This window comes from Macaca fascicularis, chromosome 12 (genome assembly GCF_037993035.2).
Source record: "Macaca fascicularis isolate 582-1 chromosome 12, T2T-MFA8v1.1".
NCBI lineage: Eukaryota > Metazoa > Chordata > Mammalia > Primates > Cercopithecidae > Macaca > Macaca fascicularis.
In genome coordinates this window covers 483,819-493,345 of record NC_088386.1, presented here as the reverse complement: position 1 = coordinate 493,345, position 9,527 = coordinate 483,819, and the positions used below count along the sequence as shown (strand labels likewise).

The following is a 9,527-nucleotide window of genomic DNA, read 5'->3' as shown; positions in this document are numbered from 1 at the left end:
GGGGGCGCACCTTTTCTCGGGCCGCGCGGATGGCGGCGCCGGGCGCAGGGCCTGGGCCGGGGTCCGGGGCGCCCGCGGGGTTGGAGGCGGCCCGGCAGAAGCTGGTGCTGCGGCGGAAGAAGGTGCTGAGCACCGAGGAGATGGAGCTGTACGAGCTGGCGCAGGCGGCGGGCGGCGCCATTGACCCCGACGTGTTCAAGTGAGCGGGGCGGGAGGGGGCCGCATCCTCGCCAGACACCCCGACCTCTGCTCTCCGGGTCCCCCGGTCCCACTGGTCGGGAGGAGCCCCCCGCGCCCCTGTCCCCGTCCTTGTCGGGTCTTCAGGGAGGTGGCCGCGCCAGGCGGAGAGGGCTCACCGGCCCCGCGTCTGTCCCCGCCAGGATCCTGGTGGACCTGCTGAAGCTGAACGTGGCCCCCCTCGCCGTCTTCCAGATGCTCAAGTCCATGTGTGCCGGGCAGAGGCTAGCGAGCGAGCCCCAGGATCCTGCGGCCGTGTCTCTGCCCACGTCGACAGTGCCCGAGACCCGAGGTCAGACCTGGGCCCGCTGTCCCTGCCCCAGTGGCGGGGGTGGCGGGCGGGGAGGGGGCAGGCGCGGCACAGCGGCGGCGTGGCCCTGAGTGGCCAGGCCTGTCTGTCGGTCTCGGCCCAGCACCTGCAGGGCCCATCCGTGGGCTCTGCTCCCGGGCTTCGTTACCAGCCTTAGGAGGCACGTCCAGGTCAGGTGGACGCAGAGTGCGTGCCCCAGGGTGGTCCAGGCTGGGTAGGGCTCCTCTGCTTAGCTCCTCCCCACCTCTTCACTCAGGCCTTCATCTTACAAAGTCCAGAATCAAGAAGGTTTGGGGCTGGGCGCCGTGGCTCACACCCATAATCCCAGCACTTTGGGACGCCACAGCGGGAGGATCGTTTGAGGCCATGAGTTTGAGACCAGTCTGGGTGACAGGGTGAGATCCTGTCTCTAAATATGTTTTTCAAAAGACAGTGTCGATCCCTGTCCTGTGGTGTACAGCATCCGGGGAAGTGCCCAGGGAGCGGGGCAGGCAGAGGTCTTCCTGCCTGCACCCCACCTAGGCCCCGTTCCTGCGCAGGGGCTTGGCCAGCCCTGGCCAGCTTCCCTCTGATGATTGCAGGAAGGGAGTCAGAGGCAGAACTCCCAGGATGCAGAGGCCTGCGGGGTCTGAAGGGCCTCCTCCCTCTCCAGTGTGGTGACTGGGCTGAGCAGATGCTGGGGCTGAGAGTGTCATGGTGGAGCCTCCGTCCCTGCTCATCCTCCCCGCATGTTGCTTCTGCTCCTGATGGCTCTCTCTGAAATGCAGCACAGCGTCCCAGGCCAATGGAAGAAGGCCCAGAGCTGGCTCCCTGCCTGGAAGCGCCAGGATACCCGCGCAGGCATCCTGAGAAGGCGTGGGGAGCAGGCTGCCTTCATGGGGGGAGCGCCAGGGCCTGGGCACCCACGCCCCCTGACCCAAGAGGGCCCGGGCACCTGTGTGCTGGCCTTTTCACTGACCCTCGCTCTGTCTGCTCTCTTTGTGTCTCTCTCTGACCTCCAGAGGCCTCCTTTCTCTCTGCCAGGAACAGTAGCCCCCCAGCAAGTTCCTCCTTTTTCTCCAGCCCGCAGCCTTCGGCCTCTCCCGTTCTGCTCCACAGCCTGGCTGCTGCACACTCGCCTCTCTCTCCAGGCCCCCCGGGTTCCCTCCGCTTCTCTTGCTGCCTGTTCTCTCCTTTTGCAGGTTGCGTTTATTGGCTTATCTCTGGGGGTTGGTGCTCTCCCTTGTTTCCATTTAAACTGCCTGGCCCCAGGAGGCCCAAGCAGCTTTGAGCTGCAAGGGCAGGACCATGCAGGCCACCGCTGCCCTGCCACTTAGCAACAGGGCAGGATTTCTGATTCGGTTTGTTAGAGACATGGTATGACAGTCTCTAGACCCTACAGTCGGGCTGGCATCCGGGGACAGGACCAACACCCCCACACTCCAGAGGCGAACTGTGGTGAGTGTAAAGAGCCCTGCTCCAGGGGAGGACAGCTGGCCAGGGTGCGGTGTGCTGTGCTGGAGAGCACAGCCACGACTACTGTGCTTGTCACCTCGGCCTCTTAGAAGTTGCCCCCTACCCGGACAGGAAGTCTGGAGGCTGAAACAGAGAGTCCCACCTTCCCCGAGTCTCCTGGGATGCCATCTCACACGGATGCCATGTGCTGGTCCCATGGCCACACTCCAGCACTCAGCCCCTTTGCCCGCCTCACTCCTGAGTTGGGGCCACTTTCCAGGTGTCACCAGGTGTGATCAGGGGCCCAGAGCCAGGGGCCTGTGAGAGCCCAGGGGTCTTTGGTCACACCTCCTGCATGTGCCTCCCGACAGCGCCCACCTCACTGCCACCCAGAGCTCAGGCCCAAGGGAGGGTGGAGGGGGCTGAGGGACAGGCCTGGAGTAGGGGTGTAGGGACTGCAGGCTGAGATGAGCAATTGAGGGGCAGGTTTCCAGCAGAAGGGAAACTGGGAACAGAGTCCTTGTCACTCCAGGGGATGTTGCTGCTCACTCAGGGGCCCTGGGTGCTAGGCCCAGCTCTCAGGGCAGAGGGCGTGGCGGGGAAGTGAGATGGTCACGCTCAGTTCAGTGAGAGGCAGTGAGGAAAACTGCCAGCAAGACCAGCGTAGTGGCTTACACCTGTAATCCCAGCACTTTGGGAAGTCAAGGCAGGTAGATCCCTTAAGCTCAGGAGTTCAGGACCAGCCTGGGCAACATAACAATACCCCATCTCTACAAAAAATACAAAAACTAGCCAGGCAGGGCCGGGCGCAGTGGCTCACACTTGTAATCCCAGCACTTTGGGAGGCCGAGGTGGGCGGATCATGAGGTCAGGAGATTGAGACCATCATGGCTAACACGGTGAAACCCCGTCTCTACTAAAAATAAAAAAAAAAAAAAATTAGCTGGGCATGGTAGCGGGCGCCTGTAGTCCCAGCTACTCAGGAGACTGAGGCAGGAGAATGGTGTGAACCCGAGAGGCAGAGCTTGCAGTGAGCCATTATCACACCACTGCACTCCAGCCTGGGCGACAGAGCAAGACTCCTCAAAAAAAAAAAAAAAACTAGCCAGGCAGGCATGGTGGTGGTGCCCGTCTATAGTCCCAGCTACTTGGGAGGCTGACATGGGAGGATCGCCTGAGCCTGAGGGAGATGTTGCAGTGAGCTAAGAGCTTGTAACTGGACTCCAGCCTGGGCAACAGAGCAAGACCCTGTCTCAAAAAAAAAAAAAACAAAAAAAGAAAAGAAAAACCGCTAGCAATGGAGATGGGAGGAGGCTTCAGAGCCCAGAGAGCAGCAAGGGTTACACGGGGCGGAGCAGGAGGAAGCGGGGGTCAGCAGAGCTCCACAGGTGTGAGCTGTGGCAGTGGGAGGGGGTGGGTGAGGCAGAGTGCTGTGCAGATGCTGCTAGGCCCAGGGTGGGAGGAGGGAGGTTGGGGGCACAGTCAAGATGTACGTGGGGGTTGTGGCACTGGAAATGCAGGCATAGAGGGGCCGGGAGGATTGGGGGTGCCATGCGAGCGAGTGGGGGCTCCGAGAAAATTTACCCAAGGACAGGAGTGGCCTGGAGTGCTGGGCCCCTCGGGGTCTTTTGTTCCTCGAGGGCTCTATCCTGGAAGCATAGCCGAGGTCCGGTCCTATAGGCTGGGGGCAGAAAGCCAGGACATGAGGGCACGGAGGCCCCTGTGGGGATAGAGTGGAGCCTGAGGAGGGGGTGGAAGGGAATGGGGCCACACCAGGAGTGCTGAGTGAGAGGCAGAGGCCACAGATGGAATGCTGAAGCTCTCTGAGGCCCACGTTACAGCATCTGACCAGCTCCGGCTGCCCTGGTAACGGCAGAATCAGGTGGAGGACATAAGAGGGTTGTCAGAGTGATCCGGCTGGGGGGCATGGAGGCCACGGATTTCCCACAGGACTCGGGTGTGGAGTTCTGCAGGCTGTGGGCCAGGCCCACGCGAGCTTGCCTCTGAGCTGCAGCAGGCACCTTGGGTCCTCTGGATGCCTGTTCCCTAGCCATCCAGACCGCCTGGGGGAACCACCACCACCAGATTCACTCACACCCACAGGGCAGGGGAAACAGAAAACCCCAGAAGCACGGAAGGGTGATGCTTGTCTTGGTAAGAGTCTGGAGTCACTGAGGGAAAAATAAATTCAGTCAAGCATTCTATTGAAGTTTAGGGAAACTATACATTTTAAAAGTTGTCCAGAGCATGCACGTAAGATGACACTTTGGAGTGTGGAAGCCGTGAGTCTCACCTGAGCTGTGCTGCCTGATACAGGAACCTCAAGCCACACATGGCTGGTGTGGTCATTGCACTGCGTGTGTTATGCACAGCAGATGCCAAAGGACTGGTGCAAAAGGGAATGCAAAAAGCCCACCACACCTTGGGAGGCCGAGGCTGCTGGATCTCTTGAGCTCAGCAGTTCAGGACCAGCCAGGACAACACGGGGAGACCCAATCTCTACAAAAAATACAAAAATTAGCAGGGCATGGTGGCACACATCTGTAGTTCCAGCTGCTTGGGAGGCTGAGGCTGGAGGATAGCTTGAGCCTGGGAGGTTGAGGTTGCAGTGAGCTGTGACTGCACCACCGCACTCCAGCCTGGGTGAGAGAGTGAGACCCTGTCTCAAAAATAAACAAAAAACCCCAGGTGAATGAGGCTGGGCATTGGTTCACACCTGTAATCCCAACACTTTGGGAGGCTGAGGCAGGAGCATCACTTGAAGCTCGGAGTTTGAAACCAGCCTGAGCAACGGCAAGACCCCACCCATCTCTACAAACAAGAAAAAGAACAAAGGTGAATGCAACATCTTATGAATAACTTATGCACTGATTACATATTGAAATAATACGTTGGATATTTTAGATTGATTACAGTATTTGAGCTAATTCTGCATTTTCTTTACTACTTATTTATTTTTGAGACAGAGTCTCTGTCACCTAGGCTGGAGTGCAGTGGCATACTCATAGCTCACTGCAGCCTCAACCTCCTGGGTTCAGGCAATCCCACCTCCTCTTGAGTAGCTGGGACTACAGGTGCACACTGCCACACCTGGCTAATTTTTTGATTTTTTTGTAGAGATGGAGGTCTCACTGTGTTGGCCCAGCTGGTCTCTAGCTCCTGGCCTCAAAGTACCCATCTTGGCCTCCCAAAGTACTGGAATTACAGGCGTGAGCCACTGACCCCTGCTGAGCCAGGCTGGTTTTTTTTTTTTTTTTTTTTTTTTTTTTTTTTTTTGAGACGGAGTCTCGCTCTGTCGCCCGGGCTGGAGTGCAGTGGCCGGATCTCAGCTCACTGCAAGCTCCGCCTCCGGGGTTTACGCCATTCTCCTGCCTCAGCCTCCCGAGTAGCTGGGACTACAGGCGTCCACCATCTCGCCCGGCTAGTTTTTTGTATTTTTTAGTAGAGACGGGGTTTCACTGTGTTCGCCAGGATGGTCTCGATCTCCTGACCTCGTGATCCACCCATCTCGGCCTCCCAAAGTGCTGGGATTACAGGCTTGAGCCACCGCGCCCGGCCTCCAGGCTGGTTTTAACATTCAATGGTCATTGACTATCTTTGGGCTTAGGAGGGCCCTCCAGGGACCAGGCCTAGGGGCATCAGTCACCCCGCCCTCACACCCCAACCACAGGCACACTTGGTTCAATCCCACTGTCTAGCCCGTGTGACTTAGCGGCGCCTCCCGAGGGAGCAGGGCTAAGCCAAGCTGGTTTTCCCACTGCACGGCACTGCAGGCCACTCTATTCTGGGCCTTCTCATCCTTCATAAACTGAGGAGGCCTGAACAGGGCTCCCCACTAACCCCGAGAGCACGCAATTCCTGAAGATTTCCAGGATTTTCTTAATATCAATTATGGCTTAAAGTTATGTTGGTTTCATACTTACAGGGTTTGTCAACCCTGTCAGATTTAAAGATAAGTATTATTAGCCAGGTGTGGCCCCATGCTTGTCGTCCCAGCTACTTCGCATGAGTTTGGGGCAGCAATGAACTGTGATTGCATCACTGCACTCTAGCCCGGGTGACAGAGCAAGACTCAGTCTCTAAACCCTCTCCGCCACCACTTAAAAAAAAAACAAAAAAACAAAAAAACATCATTTGCTCTTTTCTGCTTCCCCCTCATCCTTGTTTCCAGAACGGACCGGGTCATTACTGAGGGGAGGAGAGGAAACTCAGATGGCGGCAAACTGAAGGGAAGGCGGCTCTGAGTCAGGCCTAGGTCTGCAGCCTGCTATGCCGCTGGCTGTGGGGAGCTAGGCATTAGTAACCTCGAGAGCACATGGGCGCCTAAGCACCCAGGTTAGGCCGCGGCTACAGAAGATCTGCCTCTGTCTGGCCTGGCCTGCGGAGGGACTGTGGCCTCAGGAGGATGCTGGCCCAGTGGGAGCTGCTGCAGGGTGGCGGGTCCTGTCTGCTCATGGAAGACAGAATCCTCACCCCTTGACCAGTCAGTGGAGACTAGAATAATGGCAGTTTGTACCACAAGAGACGTGTGGTGGCTGTTCTCTGCTTTGTGCCGTTTTCACGAGTCACTGCTGGGCTGAGGTGGCCAAACGTCACCCACCACGTGTTCTTGACTGCGCTCCTCCTTGACTCAGGGCAACCCCGACTCCATCTTTGTTGAGTCAAGTGTGCCAAGCTGTTCCAAGCATGACACTGCTATAACCCTCACCACCACCAGGCAAGAATGAGCAAAGATCTCATTCTCTGAGGAAGAACTGCCCAGAAACTCATAAGGAGGGCTGTCCTATCCCTGCAGGGCATGGGGAGAATTTTGTGGTATTAGCATCGGAAGGGAGCTAGAGGTACCTCTGGAAGAGCCAGGGTCCTCGGCATCTCAGACACAGGAGTCTGCTTGTTCAAGGTGACAGATGGTGAAACAGAAATGACCTAATGGATCCCTAAACACCCAGTTACATCTTTTCTCCAGGAATGCAGTTTCCCATTGCAGGCTATTTAACTACACTTGCTAAGAGGCCAGGGAAGGACCAGGATTGAGGCTGGGCGTTCTGTTGTCTGAACCCTTGTCTGGAGTCACCCTAAAGTGGTGGCAGGGCAGTTCCTGCAAGGGACTGCCCCAAACCTTTCCAGGATAAGAGCCAGTTGGGATTCCAAAGGAAGAAACAATGCCAGAGTGGTCAGTCCAAAGCATTTGTTAGGGAACTTACATAGAGAGGGGGCTGCAGTGTGCCCTCATGAGGGGCAGCCAGGAAAGAGGTTGTGCCTGGGTACACCGCACTGAGGGGGTGGGGTGTGGAGTTTCTATGACAGTGCAAGGAATTTGGCTGGGGTGGGACCGGTTTCCACATGCTTAGCAACATATCAGATCTTTCAGTGTTCCAGGTAACAACCTAAACCTGTGTCAGTGTCTGAGAAGATGCAAGCCCCAGCCAGGGTTCCAGCCTGCAGGGGGAACATGTAGCTGACTAGGTCAGAGTGGTCAAGGCACTCCCTCAGTCAGGACAAAGGAAACGCTGGGGGGACGAAATGGGGGACCCAACACTGAGGCAGAGGACACATGCCCTGTTTAGAGCCCATGGGGCAGACCCTGCCAGGCCAGAGCAGGGGAAAGCCCTGGCCAAGGCACTCTGCACGGCGAGCCTGCCACCCGGGTACATTTGTACCTTGCAGGGTCCTCAGTCAGTCTTGCTGATGCTGTCAACACCCTGAGCCCAGGGAAATCCATCCCATTAAAATAAAGCTCTGGCCCAAGTGTGGTTGCAGATCTTTCTTGGCTATCTTAAAATGTAAAGTAAGCAAATTACAAATCAAAGAATCTCTGAACCAGTGGTCTTCATCCGAGAAAGACACTGGTGGTCAGAAAGTCTCAAGCATTCAGACTGTGGCAGGAACCCTGTCATGGAATCTGGCAGCTAAACCCGAAAGCAAGAGGGTTGACCACTGTTTGCGGAACACTCGGGTAGGTAGGAAACAATGAAAGAGCTTCCAAAATCAAAATCAGAAACCCAATTCCAGGACCTGGTGACTGCAGTACTTCCTGCCCGTCACCATCTGGGGCAGCTCAGATGTACAGTCCAGCATGAATGCACCTTGAGGATAAGGCAGCGCATCCGTGCTGCTGCTGCCGCTGATGGCACCATCAGGGCAGACTAGGTTTGCTGTCCAGGCCAGGTGTGCACCAGCCGCACCTACTTTTCCCTAAATGGACCCGTGGCATGTGTCCTTTCAAAATGTTCCCTTGGCAGTGTGCTCCTTGCATGGCTTTGCTCCTGGGACACATCCTAAAGGGTCCCCTGCACACTGCCAAGGGCTTCTGGGGCATGACCTGTCTTTAGTGGTTCTGAGTCTCAGGACTGGGGCTGATGCAGAGCCTCTCGCTGAAGCAGCCTTGATGGAAATGTGTAGACACAAATGTTGCCCAAGGAGCACGAGTACCACAGGTGCTGCAGTTACGGGGCTCACCCATTCCTAATCATTGTGCTTTGTGTCTCCTCAGGGAGAAACAAAGGCAGCACTGCCCTCGGGGGAGCGTTGGCCCTGGCGGAACGCAGCAGCCGCGAAGGATCCAGCCAGAGGATGCCACGCCAGCCCAGCGCTACCAGACTGCCCAAGGGAGGCGGGCCTGGGAAGAGCCCTACGCGGGGCAGCACCTAGGATGGGGCAGAGACTTGTCACATCTTTGTTCCCAGCAAAGGCTACGTGTTATCTCCTTCAGTTGATAATAAACCTTTCTGAGATGCAGAGGGTCCAGGTCAGACGTTCTCTACCTTTTTTTTTTTTTTTTTTTTTTTAATATTAAGGCACAGACTTAGAATGAGTTTTCTGTGCCAGTCTTAATTGTGCCACAGCAAACTAACGGGATCCCTTCACCATGGGTCAACTTCCTGAACCTAATTTGAGTTCTAAGAAAAGGTATCTGGACTGCCAGGTCTTTTATAAACAGATGTCAACAAGCTTCACTTGAAGTGAAATGTGGGAGGTTTTTGTTTGTTTGTTTGTTTTCAAGAGACGGAGTCTCTGTTGCCCAGGCTGGAGTGCAGTGGTGTGATCTCAGCTCACTGCAAGCTCCACCTCCCGGGTTCACGCCTTTCTCCTGCCTCAGCCTCCTGAGTAACTGGGACTACAGGTGCCCGCCACCACGCCCGGCTAATTTTGTTGTATTTTTAGTAGAGACGGGGTTTCACCGTGTTAGCCAGGATGGTCTCGATCTCCCACCTCATGGGAGGTTTTCTACCAAGACAGCTGACAGTGCTGAGGGACAGGGTGGTTGTGTGTGTGCAGAGAGGGCGAATGCTGCCCTCCAGGTTAAGGAGGAGCACCGGGGTCAGCATGGATGTGTTGTGACCTTCTGTGGGTCATGAATGCTGTGCAGAACTTGGTTAATACCCTTTCCCCCTCTAAAATGTCCTGACCTTACACATTTGACCCACAGCTTTAGAGACTTCACGGACAAGCCCCATCCACAGACCTCCAACACTTCACTTCTAGTGTCTTCCTTTTAGCCAGCATGACCCATCAATAAAGAAGCCCGAAAACTCGCAAATTCAAT

At 56.1% G+C, this 9,527-nt stretch overlaps 1 protein-coding gene across 3 annotated transcripts; it reads left to right on the top strand.

The window, feature by feature from the left end:
* MZT2B (mitotic spindle organizing protein 2B) lies at positions 1-8,719 on the top strand. Of its 3 annotated transcripts, XM_045397777.2 has the most exons (4): positions 1-199; positions 381-529; positions 1,549-1,728; positions 8,475-8,719. In XM_045397777.2, the coding sequence occupies exons 1-4, from the start codon at positions 30-32 to the stop codon at positions 8,630-8,632; spliced, it is 657 nt and encodes a 218-aa protein (XP_045253712.1). In that variant the 5' UTR covers positions 1-29; the 3' UTR covers positions 8,633-8,719. The 3 variants fall into 3 exon arrangements, with proteins under 3 accessions (XP_045253712.1, XP_005572886.1, XP_015287411.1); XM_005572829.4 differs by lacking the exon at positions 1,549-1,728; XM_015431925.2 differs by lacking the exons at positions 381-529; positions 1,549-1,728.
* Positions 8,720-9,527: the final 808 nt, after the last annotated feature.